Source organism: Peromyscus maniculatus, chromosome 8 (genome assembly GCF_049852395.1).
Source record: "Peromyscus maniculatus bairdii isolate BWxNUB_F1_BW_parent chromosome 8, HU_Pman_BW_mat_3.1, whole genome shotgun sequence".
Taxonomy (NCBI): domain Eukaryota; kingdom Metazoa; phylum Chordata; class Mammalia; order Rodentia; family Cricetidae; genus Peromyscus; species Peromyscus maniculatus.
In genome coordinates, this window is record NC_134859.1 from 69,696,752 (window position 1) to 69,714,949 (window position 18,198).

At 44.7% G+C, this 18,198-nt stretch overlaps 2 protein-coding genes and 1 pseudogene across 2 annotated transcripts in view; 1 reads left to right on the forward strand and 2 right to left on the reverse strand.

Moving 5' to 3' along the window:
• The window catches only part of LOC143266960 (schlafen family member 1-like), a 113,326-nt gene that overhangs the window by 8,850 nt on the left and 86,278 nt on the right, over positions 1–18,198 (reverse strand). The window lies entirely within an intron of this gene.
• LOC143266956 (schlafen family member 2-like) lies at positions 342–16,092 on the reverse strand. Its single transcript, XM_076543013.1, has 2 exons — positions 15,909–16,092; positions 342–2,515 (listed from the first exon to the last, which is right to left on the reverse strand). Exons 1-2 carry the CDS (start codon positions 15,956–15,958, stop codon positions 1,411–1,413), a joined length of 1,155 nt encoding a protein of 384 aa, XP_076399128.1. The 5' UTR covers positions 15,959–16,092; the 3' UTR covers positions 342–1,410.
• Positions 13,199–14,694, forward strand: LOC143274509 (eukaryotic translation initiation factor 2-alpha kinase 1 pseudogene; annotated as a pseudogene).

An 18,198-nucleotide genomic window follows, 5' to 3' on the forward strand; every position in this document is an offset into this window, starting at 1 on the left:
TAGTGGCACACACTTTTAATCCCTGAACTCAGATGGCAGAGGCAGGCACATCTCTGAGTTTGAGGCCAGCTTGGTCTACAGAGTGAGTTCCAGGACAGACCTACACAGAGAAACCCTGTCTCAACAAACAAACTAACTAACTAACTAACAAAACACCTGTTCCTGTCAGTCTGTCCCACTCCCCCACACCCATGGCCTCACACACCCCACGATACCACCCTCCGACCCCACCACCGAGAGCACAGCCAGTGAGCTGCAGTAAGAATTTACTCACAGCCTTATGCTAAGCAGGTGTCTTAGTTGGAGTTTCTATTGCTGCATTGACACACCATGACCAAAAAGCAAGTTCTGGAGAAAAGGGTTATTTTGGCTTACATTTCCACAGTGTGGTCAGCATTGAAGGAAGCCTGGAAAAGAACTCAAACAGTGCAGGAACCAGGATGCAGGAGCTGATGCAGATGCTGGGCTCTCCCATATCAATCACTGGTTTAGACAATGTCCTGGGCAGCAGAGCCTGAAAGGTGGCTCCACCCCTTGCCAGCTGTGGCACTCAGGTGAGCGGACCCTATAGCTCTCAAGGGCAGTGCTGGAGAGCTGGCCCTGGTACACAGGTGCAGGAGAGTGGGTGGGCTAACCATCTCAGCTACCACCCAGTCCCAGGTCCAGGGTTTCAAGTTGGCTCACCCCAGCATCTACCCCAGCCATGAACTGCTGGCATATGTTAGGGGCTGGTCTTTAGAAGCATAGTTGCAGGACATCCGTGACACAGGACGACAATAAAGAGGATGTCTGAAAGGGGTGCAGAGGAGGATCCAGTATTGACAGTGTAGTAGAAGCCAGAACCCTTGAACCCCAACAATAACTCATTGCAACAAACATTTGTCAGTAAAGATATCTGAGCAAAAGATTATACTGTGTGACACACCACGGCTCCCATGGCAAGATTTATTTTTTAATTTTTATTTAGATTTTTTGGGGTTTTTTATTAATTTATTTATTGGTTGTTGTTGTTGTTTTCTTTTGCAAAGAAGGTTGCAAAGGCAGTGAGAAGTTAGGGAGAGATAGAAAGATGATGTGAATTGGGGTGTAATTTCCAAAGAACCAATAAAAAGTTAAACAAGAAAAAAAAGAAGAAGAAAGAAAATGTCCTGCAGACTTGGCTAAAGCCTGAACTATGAAGGCCTTTTCTTTTCTCAACTGAAGTCCACAGCAAGGAATGGTTCGTTGACAGCAGACCTCTGCTGAAGAATCCTCACCAGTTAGACAGCTTCAGGGACAGGCAGGCTTAACCCACTTGTGGCCATGAAATGCTTCAGCTGTGACAGGCCAGAAGGATGGCATTGTTGAAGGCTCCAGGTGTTCCTTGAGAGCAGCAGCTAATACATAAGCAGTCAGTGGGCATGTGTGAACTCATTCACCAATGGTGCTAGAGCTTGGTTGGCCATCCATCATGATCTTGACCCATTCCTCTGTAGTAAACCTCTTCACACAGCTGTCTTCCACGTGCCAGGAATCGGGCTCTGCAGAGAACACAGCACAGCAGAATCTCTCCACTCTGAGTGCACAGACATAGGAACACACAGCTCCAGGTCTGTGGACTGGGATGAATTTGCATGTGTACTTTATCTTCTCCTGCTCCTCACAGAAGTGAGTGACAGGCAGCTGTTGGATGCATTTGTCTATTTCACTCTCTAGATGTTCAAGATCGCTCCTCTCTGCTTCAAAACCAATGATTTGCTGTTCGTTCCCATCCAAACCAATGAACAAATATCCCCCTTCAGTGTTGGCAAATGCAGAAACATGTCGAGGGATGAGCTCTTTAATGCGCTTCTGCAGCTGTTTCCCGGAAAGCAATGTAACTTCAACAAAGGTGGATCTGGAGAAGGGGAAGTCTTCCTGGTGCTGAAATTGTGTCTTGTTAAAAACTGCAGCAGCCAGGTCCTCCACGTGACTCTCTTCTTCTACTCCAGGGCAGACTCTGTGTGCAGGCAGCTCTGGTCCCACACAGGATCGCCCTCCAGTTTCTTTCAGGTCTTGGAGGAACTCGAGAGCAGCAGCAGCATTCACTTCAACCGAGGATGACATGCTTCTGGTGTACAAATTGGTTCTCAGGGTGCCAATCGGGAGCCCAAAGACGTCCAGGCTCCACGATTTTACAAAGATATAAATGTAGCCTCCATCCTCTGTGACGTCTAGGTGCCAGTTAACAAATGGCAGACATTGACAAAGAGAGGCTTCCAAATCCAGTCCCAGTCCATCCCTGGTGAGGTTATAATCTTCATTTTCAATTTGAACCTTGATCACCCCACCTCCAGAGTTCAGGAGAGCACACACAGCTTGAGAGATGTTTTCATTCTCCTGTTTTCTGAGGTGACGGCTCTTCATTTTCTTTCTATTCTTCTCCCCAAGTGTGAGAGCTCCGACATCTAGAACCAGTTGAGCACAGTCTGTTTCCAGATCAACAGTGACGGCCATTCCTCCAGCAGCCTTTGCAATTTCAAGCTGAATTTCTTTTCTGTAAAACAGACAGAGCCTTTAGAATGAGACCTAACCAGGAGAGAGCAAATCTGTACTGTGGAGCCAACAGCACAATCTTTGGCTACATATGTTCCACAGGATTGGTCACCATGCAGGTGGAGAAACAGTTTTTTTTTTTCAGAGACTTTGCAATCATTAGCTGAACTTATAAGCCTACAGGTTTTGCAGATGTGATGTTACAAGTGTAGTTAAGCCCTTTGAATTTTCAATCCCATTTTAATCTTCACTTATATCTTTTCCAGTCCTTGATATAGTATTCAGCCTCCTCTAAATAAACCCCAGTGGTATCTGTGTGACTTTTATCTTTTATGAAATATAGGCATTAGTTACGCAATTTTTTAAGATTTTTTTATTTTAGGTCTACTGATGTTTTACCTGCATGTCTGCCTTATGGACATATAGCATATAGCTATATGGACATATAGCATATAGCATATAGCAGCCCCAGAGGCTAGAAGAGGGCATCAGATCCCTTGGAAGGGAGTTACAGGTGTTTGTAAGCGCCATGTGGGTGCTGGGTATTGAAATCTTGTGTTCTGGAAGAGCAGTCAGTGCTCCTAATCACTGAGCCATCTTCTAGCTCAGCTTTCAAATTATTTATGGTTAGTATCCATTCTGTCTCTTTTGTAATTAGGCTATTAGTTTGCCTTTGACTGAGTGCATTATCTTCTTGGATATTAACCCTTTATCAGACTGTGCATTACAAATATCTTCTCCCTCTGTAGATTGTCAGTGTTTTTTCATTGCTGTGCAAGAACAATCTAGTTTGATGGAATCACAGGTCTACTTTGATTTTTTTTTTTTTTTTTTTTTGTGCTTTAGGAAACATCAGGACACGTTTTTTTCTCTGTTGCTGTGACAAATATCCCAACCAAAAGCAACTTCAGGTTGGAACAGGTTTAATTCCAGCTCACCATCCACCACTGAGGAATGTCAAAGCAGGAAGTGGAAGGCAGGCCTACTTACTATTCCACACAACACTACCTTTGACCAAAGAACTCACTTCTCAGCCAAAGAAATGTCCCAGAAACCATGAAGGATGTTGCTGGCTGGCTAGCTTTCTTCTGCTGTTCAGTTTTCCCTGCCTTGGACTGGAGCTGCCCAAAGGGTTCTGGACCCTCCTACATCAATTAACAATCAAGACAATCTCACACAGAGACCAATCGGTTATAGGCAATCCCTCAACTGATGTACTCTTCCCAGATAATTCTAGGTTGGGTCCAGTTGACAGTAGAGCCAATCAAGGCAACATCCAAATGACCTTTGCCAAAACTTTGTCCTAGAACTTCCCTTCTGTGTCTTGTTTTTCTGTTTCTTACATTTTTTTCTGTTCTTACATTTATATGTTTAATTAATTTTGTATTCAGCTTGTGTAATATGGTGTAGGAAAAGGTCAAATCTCATTCTCTGCAAGTGGACATCACCTCAAGTGTCTGAACAACTTTGTCTACTGTCTTACTTTCTCTGAAGGAGATCCTGCTTATTTGCTTCCTGGTTTTGCATGGGCCTTGATTTCCTATTGTTCATAAGCCTTGTAGGTTTAGATTAAAACTGGCCAGTTAAGAAAGTCACTAGCTCTGCTAATCTTTCCAGGGTACCTCCATGCCTGCCTTTACTAATTAGCTGGGCATGTCCTCAGCCTCAGCCTCAGCATGAGGTCAGCCTTTAGGCCTCTGTGGCTGGGTGTGGAGCATTTACCCACCACCCCCACAGCTTCCCAGAGTTTTCTTGAGTGTGAGCAGCAGGAAATATTAGATAGAAGGATTTATAGCGGAGAATCTTGTGGAGATAAACAGATAGAAAATAAAGGATAGCCTCGAGAGGGCCTGGAACCTATTCCAACGGGCCCTGACTGTCTCTGGCCCAGGGTTTTTATGGAGATGCCAAGGGGTGGAGCAAAAGACCTCCTCCCCCAGCACAGCCAAGTGCAGAGCATCTCAGACACCTGCACTCAGGCCCGTGGTCCTGATCATCCTCTATTCGGACCTGCTGGGTAAAGCCATGAGGAACCCGAGAATGGGCTCCCACAGGTCCCCCCTTCTTAATATATAAAAAAAATATCTATTAATGGCTTACAGCAATCTCCATAGCTGTTACACCTCCCAGTATGGGAGTAGAGGATGATATAGATGGCATTTCTCTTTTGAATTAGGTCCAAGGTGACCACAGCAGTCTTAGCTGCCTCAAGCCCTTTCTAAACCAAAACTCTTAAGGCGACTACAAACTTAAAGAATCCCTTAGCTTCATCATTACCATTAACAAGTTAACATAAATATTGCTATACATAGTCACAATTCTCTCAATCTCACAACTCAAAACAAACTCTTAACAGAACCATTAGAATTAGCATATATGGTGCTATATAATAGTTAACAATTTTCTCCGTCTTACAACTTTAACTCAGTCATTTGAATTTTCTTGTTAACAGAACATAGGAAAAACTTCGATGTATTCACATCAAACTAAACATTTCCTCAATTCCACAAAGCCAGGGTGCATTAATATCAATAGGTTTCTGCGAACATAATTCAATCTCATAGCTCCTCCTTTTCTTTATAATTTTTAAGCAAAATCTCAAGCCTAGTTAGAAAACCCAAACTTTTCTGTTTAAACAGTTCCATTTGTAACACAAAGCCAGTTCCATAAGTAATTCCATTTTTACATAAACAGTTCCACAAAACAACTCATAACTCACCAGTTAATAAAGCATATACGCATACACAAAACTGCATCTTGATTCTAAGTAGAAATACATTTCTTTATTTAAACAGTTACATTTTTAACCCAATTCCAGAAAACCGTTCCTAGGTCATTACTATAAGTAAGCTCAAAATTGTCCCATTGCAATGAAATCTCTATTGTTTATTTCATTTAAGTGCCAAAATTTAAATGATAAATATTGGTACTAGCCTTCCAAATTTGAAGAAATCCATAACCAAAATGTTTTTGTAATTTTATCTCATTTTAAGTTCAAAAAGTTCAAACAAGAAATAAATTCTGCTATCAGGCTTTCGCTTCCAAATATGAAGAGACGTTTTTTAACCAAAACTTTTTGCAGTTAATAATTTTTGTTCAAACAAGCGTCTCTGCAACTTTTGTTCTCACAGACAGACCTTTTTAGTTATAGTAATATTTTAAACCGCATGGTTTTTGCTGTTAGCTCAGGTTTTTCTGTGCTTCGTTGATATTCCATGGATCTCAGCTGCAGATGCCTTGTGCTGGTTCTGGCGTCCGCCATTCTTAGCTTCTTAGCGGCTTCTGGAGCTTTTGAAACCATTCAGACTGCCTACTTTGCAGTCTACTGGGACACTAACCTTCTGTGTCTCAGGTTCTTTCACAATATACATTAAGAATAGACTCACACTTAACATTTACACTTTACAAACTCACATATAACTTTTTTTTTGCCTTGCAAAGCATTTAGACTCACATTTAACATTTACATTTTTTCAAACTCACATATAACGTATTAACATCTACTTATTTATACTCCTTAAGGAAACTATAGAACTACTTTAGCAAATATATTTCTTATTAATTCTTATACACAACTAGTATCTTTACTTCTTACAAGCTTATTACTATATATCTTAAGACTACCTTAGCTACTTCTTGCAAGCTTATATTCTTAAAGGAATTCTATAGATCTATTTTACAAACTTATATAGGCTACCATTAGCATATATCTAACTTAGCAAACACCTAAAGATTTCTTAACACAGATCTAACAAGACAGAATTTTTACAAACTCAAATATCTTATTTTCATCTTTCTACTTCTTACTCTTAATTATTATCACCATCTCTATTAGAAAGATTCTCTTAACTAGACAGGAAGTACGTACATCATTTCTAAAGTTTACAGTTTATAGTTTGCTTTGTTATAAAGCACTGGGATTTAGTGAGTGTTGTCATTATAGAGTTGTGATACTTGTTGCTAGGGGATTGTAACATTCTCAGGATGAAGCCACACTCCAAAGTTGCCAGTTCTCTCAGCCGTTCTGGACCGGCAGAGATGCACTGTCAGCGGTAGACAGTTTTTAACTAGAGGCTGTCCCTTCACCCAAATTCATAATGGCTCCCCTAAGAACTTCAATTCAAACAAACGTTTCTATTACAGCAGTACTTTTGGTTTGCTCTACTGAAAAACTTCACTTCACACTGAGGGTGAAATTACCATATTTAGCTGCTGTAAAGCTCTTCACCAAAAACTGCACAGCTATTAGGTGGTATTTTAAGGATTTTAAAGTGACTTGTTTGCTCTTATAGGTAGCTTTTTGTCATCCAACTGCCGTAAAAACTTTGCACAGCTATTAGGGTAAATAAGGCATTTTACCAACAGCGCCCCAAACCACGAAGCACCTAGTTCCGTATCCTTTCAATTTTTCATTGGAACTGACACTTAAACCCTTAGACGACTTTTCCACTTTTTCTTTTAAAAGCTGTATTTTAATTTTAGAGCTGACAAAAGTGTTTCAGGGCAATGTCGCCATCTTTAGCAGAAAAACTACCTTTCCCAGAATGCATTTCCCTTATATCAGTCCATAATAATATCAGTCCCATATCAGTCCCTTATATCATTTCCCATAGTTCTTTTTGGGTCTGAGAGTCAACTGGTTCTCTTTTACCAGACTTGCTTACAAATTCTTGGCCGGGAGGTTTGAACAAAGTTTTTTGCTTTTGCAATGGGAGATTTGAACAAGCATTTTACATTTTCAGCTATGGGACATTGGGAGGTTTCTGGTCTCTCAGCTGGCTTCAACAGGTGTCTCTCCTTCATCAGACACTGGCCCCCGAATCAGAACCGCACCTGCCTCGTTAGCACGCATTGAGGCTGGCATTTCTGATAGCCACTTTCCTCGGGGCTTGTGTTTGTTTTAGCCAGTCAGTGAAAAACAAGATCATTTACAACAGCTTTTCCATAGCTCCTTCAGAGATTTTCTCCCACTGATTTATCTCATTTTGCTTGTTCCTTTCCCCCCAGGTGCAGAGCTTCAGGTATCTGAGGCTCTGTTCCTCTGCTAGCTGCTTTTGGAGGTAGGGGCTTTTTCTCTCCCGCATCTGCCTCCAATTCTAGCAGCTTTTTCAGGTCATATATTTTCTGGGGAGGATTATGTCCCTTCTCTGTTTCTTCAGAGTCTTTCTGCCAGACAGTTCCCAGTTTGGTCTCAATTTATCCCCTCTACCCCAGAAACAGTTTCCGACACTACAGTGGCAGCTTTCCCTGCTACTGAAGGTAGGGGCTTTTTGTCCGTTTCTGTTTTCGGGGTCTGTGTGGTTTGCGTACAGACTAAAAAATTTACAAGGGAGGTTTTTGCCATTTCTAAACTCCCATTAGGACAGGTGTTTTGCCTCTTCAGGCCTTCACCTGGCCCAGTCCCCCAGTGGGTTGTGTTTGCTTGTCTGGGTGCTCAGGACAGAGCTTATGCCAAAGGCAATCACCCCTTAGGGCTACACTCCCTCATCTCATGGGAGTCAGTTGAAACAAAGCTTTTCTCAAAGAGATGCTTTCTCTGACAGAAAAGAAAGCTTTACTCCTGGATAGTTCTGTTCTGCCCTGGCTGGGCTCTTTCCCCAGACAGCGTTCTGACTTGGCAGCACAACTGCTTCAGACAGAGTTCAGCTTTACTGTTTTCCCAGAAAGGTCCTTACTCTGACAGGAAAGCTTTTTCTCAGATTTCTTTTTGCAGCTGTGGACCTATCAACCTGGGACTTATATGAAAGTGGACAACTGTGCCGTTCCCACAGGCTTTAGTTTTGTTTGTTGTTCATTAGCAATCTTCCCCTGGGTCCTGCACCTTCCTGCCTCAGCTCTGTGCTCCAGGAAGTTTACAACTGCAGGAACCCTAGTATCCCGAAATGCACTCCAACTCAGAGACGCTGGCCAGTCACCTCTGGGTTTTTGGTCAGAAGCAAGGATTCAATGCTAACAGTTTGCATTGCTTCAGGGGATCTTTGCATTAGGAGGATTAGGAGCACCTTTTCATTCTGAAATGCTCACTCAAAACCTTTGCTGCCTCAGCTCAACTGTAACTGTGAAGCTTGACTATTTTGCTTTTCTCAGGTAAAGTTTCCTGCCCTTTTTGGGCTCTCTGTAGCTCTTCACCCACATTCTCCCCGAGCGTTTCCCTCAGGGTACTCTGACCCACTGTCTTTTACTAGCTTGAAGAGACAGAGCTTAGAAGGGGTTTTTAGAAACTTGTCCTTGCCTCCTGCATTGCAGGGATGATTTTTAAAGATTGAAAGAGAACTTAGAGGTTTTGCTGTCTTAAGAGGTTTGTTGTTTTCCCTTAGAGCTAATCACAGGTGGTCCCCATACTAATATCTTTAGGTGATCCTAATTTGTCCTCAGGACAATTTTAGTTTTTAAGTTTAAGAGAGCTTTTGAGAAAGATTAAGGCTTTTTAGAGAGATTTCCCCCCCTCCCAAATTTTCCAAGAAAAGCTTTATAGCTTAAGAGAAAGATTTCTTTCCCCCCAGGAGAAAGACCAACTTTTCCCAAAACTTCCCAACTTTAAACTTTGACTTCTTACACCCCCATTTTTGCCTCAGGGAGAAGTTACTTTCTCCTGCCGCTTGGACTTAGCATTTCAGCTGTCCCCAGGTCAAAAGCTTCCATAGGAAACTTTTTCTTCCCAATAAGCTCAAAGAAGAGCTTTTTTACTACCCATAAAGCCCAAAGAAAGATTTTTTTTCCCCAGTTTGCTTTCAAAGCCCCCAAAGTTAGAAAAATGAAGTTTTTCTGTCTAGTTGTCTTACTTATTTTTTTCCTACACAATCTTACACTTCTAAGTTTTTCCTAAACTATATTACTACCCTATACCGTATACTTATCACAGATAGAAATTGAGAAAGGGATAGAAGATAGAAAATTTTGACAGAAGAGAATTTCGCTGCAGCATTGGACATCCTTCCAGTCTGCTTTCCTTTTCTCTCGAGGATAAAACCCCTGCCTCACCAAAAAATATATAAAATATATTTTTTTTTTCATAACACCGGCATGCCTTTCCACTGGCAGGGCTGACTCAGCACTTTCACCAAAAACTCTGTATTAAAACTATTATTTTCCTTTATCTTTAGTCCCTATTACTTTGTCTTAAGTCCCTGTTCATTTGTCTTTAGTCCCCCCCCCCCCTTTTTTTTTGTCTTTTTTTAAGTCCCTGTTCATGGCGCCATTCTGCAGGGCGTTTACCCACCACCCCCACAGCTTCCCAGAGTTTTCTTGAGTGTGAGCAGCAGGAAATATTAGATAGAAGGATTTATAGCGGAGAATCTTGCGGAGATAAACAGATAGAAAATAAAGGATAGCCTCGAGAGGGCCTGGAACCTATTCCAACGGGCCCCGACTGTCTCTGGCCCAGGGTTTTTATAGAGACACCAAAGGGTGGAGCAAAAGACCTCCTCCCCCAGCACAGCCAAGTGCAGGCCATCTCAGACACCTGCACTCAGGCCCGTGGTCCTGATCATCCTCTATTCGGACCTGCTGGGTAGAGCCATGAGGAACCCGAGAATGGGCTCCCACAGCTGGGGAGGTTGCTCTGTAGGTATTGGGCCCCACAAGGCCCTGGCGTGGGGCCCAGTGTAACTTCCTAAGCCTAGCTCGAGTTTGGCGACCTGTCCTGGGACATGACTTCTGCATACCAGTGACTCAGCACTGCCTGACCTTGAATCAGCCTCTGCCTAGTAACTGCTGAGATGGCATCATCTCATTGGCCACCTATCTTTACCCCATCCCCCCATCACACCAAAACCTATATAAAAGTTCACTCCTGATGCAATAAAGCGAGTTCCTACTTCAACAAGTCTCCAGGCCCAGTGTGTTTCTCTCTGCTGGACAGGAGGGGGGCCGCTCGACACTCATCATCCCTCTCAGCCCCAGGAGAGACCGGCCGGCCTGGTCCACCCTACATGTAGATCAGACCGACATGTAGGGAAAGTGTTTGTTGTACAGCATGAGGACCTGAGTTGGATTCCCAGTACCCACCTAAAAAGCTGAGTGCTGTGGATACCACTCTATATAAATAAAACACTGATGGCCAGTGACCAGACAGGAAGTATAGGAAGGACGAGGAGAGAGGAGAATTGGGGAAACAGGAAGAAGGGGGGAGAGACACTGCAGCCACTGCCAGCATGTAAAGACGCCGGTAAGCCACCAGCCATGTGGCAAGGTATAGATTTATAGAAATGGGTTAATTTAAGATATAAGAACAGTTAGCAAGAAGCCTGCCACGGCCATACAGTTTATAAGTAATATAAGCGTCTGAGTGATTATTTTATACGTGGATTGTGGGACTGCAGGGCTTGGTGGAACCTGGAGAGAAGCTCTCCAGTAACAGCTGAGAATGACTGCATGTGCCTAACACCCCAATATTGGTATCAAAGATGGGGGTCCCTGGGTCTAATTAACCAGGTAGTTCTTTCTTCTCAAATTATAGCACTGACTCTGGGGGGAATTCCTTCAGAAGGAAACTGGGGATTCAGGGTGTCTAGTCAGTTATGATTGACAGGAGAGAGGATGACATTCTCACTCTGCCACAGTTGCAGGTTGGTAAGAAATTGCAGAAAAGAGGGGACTGAGATGGTTGAGCCATCCAGATGTGAGCCCATTTTCCCTGATACCCTGCCAGAGATCATCATCTCCAACCAAAAGGCTGCAAGGAGTCTAGCATGATGTTGGCCATGGGAGGCTGATGTGGGCATTGTGAGCTTGAGGCATGCAGAACACGTACAGTGAGTTAGAGGCCAGCCTGGGGAAAACACCAAGACGCTGTCGGCCTCCTTCCCCTCTAAAATATGCAAACAAAACCACAACCGAAGTAAACTGGGACTAAAGCAGCCTGTACTGCCAGAAGGGAGCAGTTTCAGTTCTGCCCAGTTAGAAGCTGCAGACCCGCCCTGTTCTATGCACTGCTGAGCAGTCTCAGGTCCTCATTGTCTCCCAGCCCCTCCTCTCCAGCATCCTCCTTATCAGGACCTGTGCTAAGCAGCACCCCTGGGTCACTCTCCACATGGAGAGGGGACTGAAGCCACATCTCACACCAAAGTACCAAAGGAAAATACTCATGTCCCCGGGAAATGTGGAACTCAAGGGGGATGCAATACAGTCCTAGTTAATGGAGTTGTGGGCTAGTTCTGGACACTGGCCTTCTCACTGCAAAACCTGTGACTGTGTTAAATTTTCAATGGTTCCCCTCTGGATAAGTGAGACAGTTGATTAGCTTGATCTGTTTGGGAGGCATCCAGGCAGTGGGACCAAGACCTGTCCTCAGTGCATGGGCTGGCTGTTTGGAACCTGGGGCTTATGCAGGGACACTTGGCTCAGCCTGGAAGGAGGGGACTGGACCTGCCTGGACTGAATCTACCAGGTTGAACTCAATCCCCACGGGAGTCTTTACCCTGGAGGAGATGGGTATCTGGGGTGGGCTGGGAGGAAGTTGGAGGGCCGGAGGGGGGAGGACAAACGAATCCGTGGCTGGTATGTAAAATTAAATTATAAAATAAAATTTTAAAAAATTTCAAGGGTTCAAAATTCACTTCTTTTAAGCATGTCTATGGGACACAATCCTTCAAAAACAAACAGGACAAGTAAGCCACAAACCCAGGCATGTAAATTCATTATCCACTTTGTAACTTTAGGTCGGGTTTACAAAACAGATTGACCCATCACCTTTATAAACTTTTGCCTATGTGCCATGTGTGTCTACCCTCTATCCAGAGGATGTCCCTTGTAACTCCTGGACAAATAACCCCTGTCCCCTTTTCCTTTTCTCCTTCCTTTATTCTCCCTTCTCCCCTATCTCCTTCACCAGTGCATCCTAGCCCATTCTAATACAGATCTAAATCTAAATCTAAAATTAAATCTAAATCTACATCTAAATCTAAATCTCCCTTTTCCTCCACCTAAAAGTTGCCCATAAATTCTGGGGGGTGAGGCTGCAAGCCTTCAATCCCAGCACTCGGGAGGAAGAGCTAGGTGGAACTCTGTGAGTTCGAGGGGCAGCCTGGTCTACAGAGGGAGATCCAGGACAGGCACTAAAACTGCAGGGAGAAACTCTGGAAAAAAACTAAAAAAAAAAAAAAAAAAAAAAAAAATGACTCCTGCAAGGTGATCTGCTGCACGTTTCTGCCTGAGTCAGAAAACAGCCACTTTAAGTTAACTTTCCTGCTCCCACTTAGAAAAGAATCTCTGAGTAAAAACAGGTATTTGGCTGGGGTTTATAACTAATCTGGAGTCTGAGTTTCACAGAAAAGATTCAGTGTACTTCAAAAAGTGTTACAGTAGAGGCTTTTAGTATAGTTCACCTTATTTCAGGAAGTGTTATACAGTAGTGCTGTTTTGGATACTTCCCCTCACTTCAGGAAGTGTTAAACAGTAGTGCTGTTTTGGATACTTCCCTTCACTTCAGGAAGTGTTATACAGTAGTGCTGTTTTGGATACTTCCCCTTACTTCAGGAAGTGTTACAGTGGCGTTTTTAGTATAGTACTTCTTTTCAAGGACTCACAGTGGCTATATATTGATTCCACAAAGCCAATTTCTCTCCAAGGCTTGCCTGGACAGGTACTGTGAAGTGCTGGTTCTCACTGGGTAGGTCCTACTGTATTGGCTCTGTTTGTTCTAAAGGAAAGAATTAATATGGGACACAGAACGAGTGCTTGGAAAATGACCATTGTTGTTGATCAGGAGATGGACTATGCACAAACCTCACGCTACTTAAATGAATTTGAAGAGCTTGCCTTCTTAGGAAAGGGAGGATATGGAAGAGTATACAAGGTCCAGAACAAAATAGACCGTCAGCATTATGCAATTAAGAAAATCCTGATTAAGAGTGCAACTAAAACAGACTGTATGAAGGAGCTACGAGAAGCAAAGGTTCTGGCAGGTCTCCGACACCCCAACATTGTTGGCTATCACGCTTCATGGCTAGAACTTGTTCGTGTGGTTCGGCCAAAAGACAGAGTTCCCATTCAACTGCCCTCTCTTGAAGTACTGTCGGAGCATGAAGGGGACAGAGATCAAGGTGATATTAAAGACAATGAAAGCAGCTCATCCATTATCTTTGCTGAACACATCTCAGTAAAAGAGAAACCTTTGGTGAATCTGACATTAAAAACAAGAATAACAACTTGGTGAGCTACACTGCTGATTTAGTGATCAGAAACAGCAGTGAATTTGAATCGTCCACTGAGCTCCAAGAAAATGACTCGACTGATTTGTCTATCAGACCAGTTGTCAAGCATCAGCTGCCACTGGGGCATAACTCAGACTTGGAAGGGAATTCTACATCCACGGATGAGTCCTCTGAAGGCAATTTGAACCTGCTGGAGCAGACAGAGGTTCGGTACCACCTGATGCTGCACATCCAGTTGCAGCTGTGTGAGCTGTCCCTGTGGGACTGGATAGCCGAGAGGAACAAGCGGAGCCGGGAGTATGTGGATGAAGCTGCCTGTCCCTCCGTCATGGCCAGTGTTGCAACAAAAATATTTCAAGAATTGGTGGAAGGTGTCTTTTACATGCATAACATGGGCATTGTCCACAGAGATCTGAAGCCTAGAAATATTTTTCTTCATGGCCCTGATCAGCAAGTAAAAATAGGAGACTTTGGTCTGGCCTGTGCAGACATCATACACAAGAGCTCAGGCTGGACCAGCAGAAATGGAAAGGGAATGCCGACACATACGACAAGAGTGGGGACCTGTCTGTATGCGTCACCCGAACAGTTGGAAGGATCCGAGTATGATGCCAAGTCAGATATGTATAGCCTGGGTGTGATCCTGCTCGAGCTCTTTCAGCCATTCGGGACAGACATGGAGCGAGCAACAGTCTTAACAGGCATGAGGACTGGTCGGATACCCGAATCCCTTAGTAAGAGGTGTCCGGTACAAGCCAAGTATATCCAGTTCCTAACTGGGAGGAATGCATCACAGAGACCGTCTGCTCTTCAGCTGCTGCAGAGTGAACTTTTCCAGACAACTGGAAATGTTAATCTCACATTGCAGATGAAGATAATAGAGCAAGAGAAGGAAATTGAAGAACTACAGAGGCAACTCAGCCTCCTTTCCCAGGACAAAGGGCTGAAGGGATGAGAGGGAAAGTGGGGGCCTAGCTGTATAGCCTGAATTATGCTGCCCACCATGGGAAAGTGGACTTACACTCTTTGGGAGGCATCCAGGCAGTGGGACCAAGACCTGTCCTCAGTGCATGGGCTGGCTGTTTGGAACCTGGGGCTTATGCAGGGACACTTGGCTCAGCCTGGAAGGAGGGGACTGGACCTGCCTGGACTGAATCTACCAGGTTGAACTCAATCCCCAGGGGAGTCTTTACCCTGGAGGAGATGGCTATCCGGGGTGGGCTGGGAGGAAGTTGGAGGGCCGGAGGGGGGAGGACAAAAGAATCCGTGGCTGATATGTAAAATTAAATTAAATTATAAAATAAAATTAAAACAAAAAATTTTCAATGGTTCATAATTCACCTTTTTTAAGCATGTGTCTTGGACACAATCCTTCAAAAACAAACAGGACAAGTAAGCCACAAACCCAGGCATGTAAATTCATTAACCTCTTTGCAACTTTAGGTCTGGTTTACAAAACAGATTCCCTGCCCCCACTCCGAAATTGCAGTGTTGACTGGAAAAAATTCCCTGAGACTTGGACTTGGCATTTAAGGTGTCTTGTTAGCTGTCCTCAGAAGGGAAGACCATGGCATTCAGATGCCAGGGCTCAGACTGGCAGGAAAACACACTGGGACAGGAGCAAGAGCTGCCTCTTGGAGAAGAAAGAGAGGTGCAGCAAGCACTCTGTGCTCCTCTGAGGTGCTTTGCATTTGGTCTGGAGAGCATTGTAAGCTTTCTGGGCTCCAGTGCACTTACTTCCTTTCTCATCTAGAATGCTATTCCTGCCTGCCTGGTGGACTTGTTTACCCAACTTCCCACAGGATCAGGTCTCCCTGTGAATGGGGAAGCCTCAAGGGGCTCTGGAGAGCAAGCAGCAGGAGCCTGATCCACTCACACCTTCTGCTGTCTGCCTCACTAGTACAGGCTCAGACCAAGCAGAACCTAAGCTCTCTTCCTGGACTCTTAAGCCCTCCTCCCTCCTCCCCAAGCAAACAAAGGCATTTGCTGGCACCCTCAGCTCACCAGGTGCCCTAGTCCTCCACAGCCTGGACTTTGTCAAAACGGGCCTTAGGAAGACTCCAAGGAGCCAAGAGTCCTAATAGAAACATAAACTTTCCAAGTTCCCCTGAGAGACAATGTTTGTACTGATGTCCCCATAGGATCCCAGAGACTCTAGACTGTACCCTGGGATGGAAGTGAAGGGCAGAAAGGGCAGGAGGGGTTGGAGCTTGAGGAGGCTGGAATGAAGTGGTCACTTACCCATGAGCACTGAGGTTGCCTAGCTGCTTTGTTTGAAGTGCAGGGCTCATGCCTGCTCCCAGTCAGCCCCCTGTTGAGCAGACTGCTTCTGCCTCAGCTCTGGTGTCTTACTGCAAACTTGAGAACTGCTTGTCTCTCTCTACCCCACCCTCAGTCCAGGAAGTGAAATTGCATAGAGGAAGCCAGAAGGCGCCCAAGGCGTTTTCTATTGGTCAGAATGAAACACAGGCTCATAGCTGAGTAACCAGACCTTTTCATAGCCACTGCAACTGGCATTTCCAGAGCAGCAGGGCTGTCCCTTTCCTCAAAAGAGCAGGTGGCCCCTTAATGCCCCTGGAGTCACTTCAGCCCAGGGCTTAAGACATTCAGTACTGCTCCACTGGAAATGCAAATAGGTGAGATGCCCTCTGGGTGCTCCCAGGATCTTAAAGCCCATCTTGGGAGACAAGTTTCTAAGGGATTCCCAGGGCTATCTAAAGTGATCACCCCTCCTGCCATTTTGTTATAGTAATACTTCCCAAATTTGTTATGTTGAAAACCAGCCTTAAGAAACTGATTGTGGTTTTGAGCACATATGAACTGGGCAAAATATTCAGATTTCTTGACATTTTCCTAATGTGCTATGCTCATGCTCCGCCCACCGGCAGCCTCTCCTATGCTATTCTTCCTAAGAAACAACAGCCTTGGAAAGGCAAGGGCCCCAGAAATGTTCAGCTTACTGAGGCATCTCTGCTGTGAATCGCTTTGTCTGGGAGCGCCCCCCAAACCCCACTCCTGACTCTGCTGCTTGCTAGAAGTGCAGCCCAGAATCCCACTGTCCCTCCAGCCTAGTCCTCCAGAACCAGGGCTCATCCACATGTGCTGAGCTTCATCTCCTGTCACCACCAGGCCAGATCTGAGGACATTGCTTCACAGGCCTTAAGAGTCTTTCCTTTCATCTCTAATTTAAGAAAGAACAGGAAGGTGGGGCTTTCCCAGGGAGGCAGGAAGCAACTAAGAAGAAACCATATGCAGAGCATGAGGGAGGATATTCTGATCTATGCCCAGAGAGTGAGCAAAGACAGAAATCCCCCTCTGTACTCAGCATGTCTGGAGGTGGGGAGGAGGAATCTTAGGAGAGTGAGGCAGTGAACCCAGACAGTGAGCCTCCTCCACTCCAAGTCAAGAGCCTTGTGAGCACCAATGCACCCTCCCTCTTCCTAGGAATGGAAGGTCCTAGGGCTAGCACTAGGGCCAGGGCAAGCCAATGATCTGGGCTTTGGGGTTGTCAGGGAGGAAGGGGAAGAGGGTGGAGACACTGGCAGAACCAGGGAGGAGCAGCCTCTTGAGGAAGCATCTGGAAAAAGAGGTGCCAGTGCTTGTGGTGTGTGTGTCTCAAGTCTCTCCAGTTAACCTTCTCCTTCTCTCTTTCCCTTCCCCTCTTCTCTCTCCTCTGTCCTCCTAGCTTCTTCTCAATCAATCCTCAGAGTCCAAGTCAGTCACAAAGTCAGAAAAAAGAACTGGAAAAAAGTCAGAAAAAAGAACTGGCTGGGCTTCCTTTCCTCCAGCTTCCCTGATTCCTGTGTAACCCAGCCATGTTGACTAGTTCAGCCCTTTTGCCCTTTTAGCCTCTTGGTCTCCTGACCTCCTGGCCTCTTGCCTCCTGACTCTCCTAGCTCAGTCTGCCAGTCATGTTCTCTCTGGACCCTTCCAGAAGCTTCTGGCTTTTTTTCTCCCTCCCATCTACTGTAAATCTTCTCTTCCACCATACCTAGGAGCAGTCATGTCCTCTTTTAAGTTCTTTTTTTCATTCACTGAACCTGTCTTTAGATCTTTCTTCTCTTTTCAAGGTTTATCCACTTACTTTGTAGAGGAATACTTTGAGCAGAATACAGTGTCGACAGCTGTCGTGATATTGTGCTCCCCAAAATACTGTGTACCCTAATAAACTTATCTGGGGTCAGAGAACAGAACAGCCACTAGATATAGAGGCCAGAAAATGGTGGCACACATGCCTTTAATTATAACCTTCCAGAGGGAGAGATGCACCTGGATCTCTGTGAGTTCAATGATACACTGGAAACAGCCAGGCAGGGTAACAAGAGACTTTAATCCCAGGAAGTGATAGCAGAAAGCAGAAACGTATTTAAGGGGTGGTATTTAAATGCTTTTAGGCTTTTGAGCAGCACAGTTCAGCTGAGAGGCATCCAGTCTGAGGCAACAGGATCAGCTGAGGAACTGGCAAGGTGTGGTGGCTGTGGCTTGTTCTGCTTCTCTGATCTTCCAGCTTTAACTCAATACCTGGCTCCAG

Bases quoted from the DNA above. Each gene is read 5' to 3' on its own strand.
- LOC143266956 (XM_076543013.1), bottom strand. From the start codon at position 15,958: ATGAGCCCTGCACTTCAAACAAAGCAGCTAGGCAACCTCAGTGCTCAT. The intron at 2,516-15,908 runs GTAAGTGACCAC...TCTGTTTTACAG, and splicing joins GGCAACCTCAGTGCTCATGG to AAAAGAAATTCAGCTTGAAA.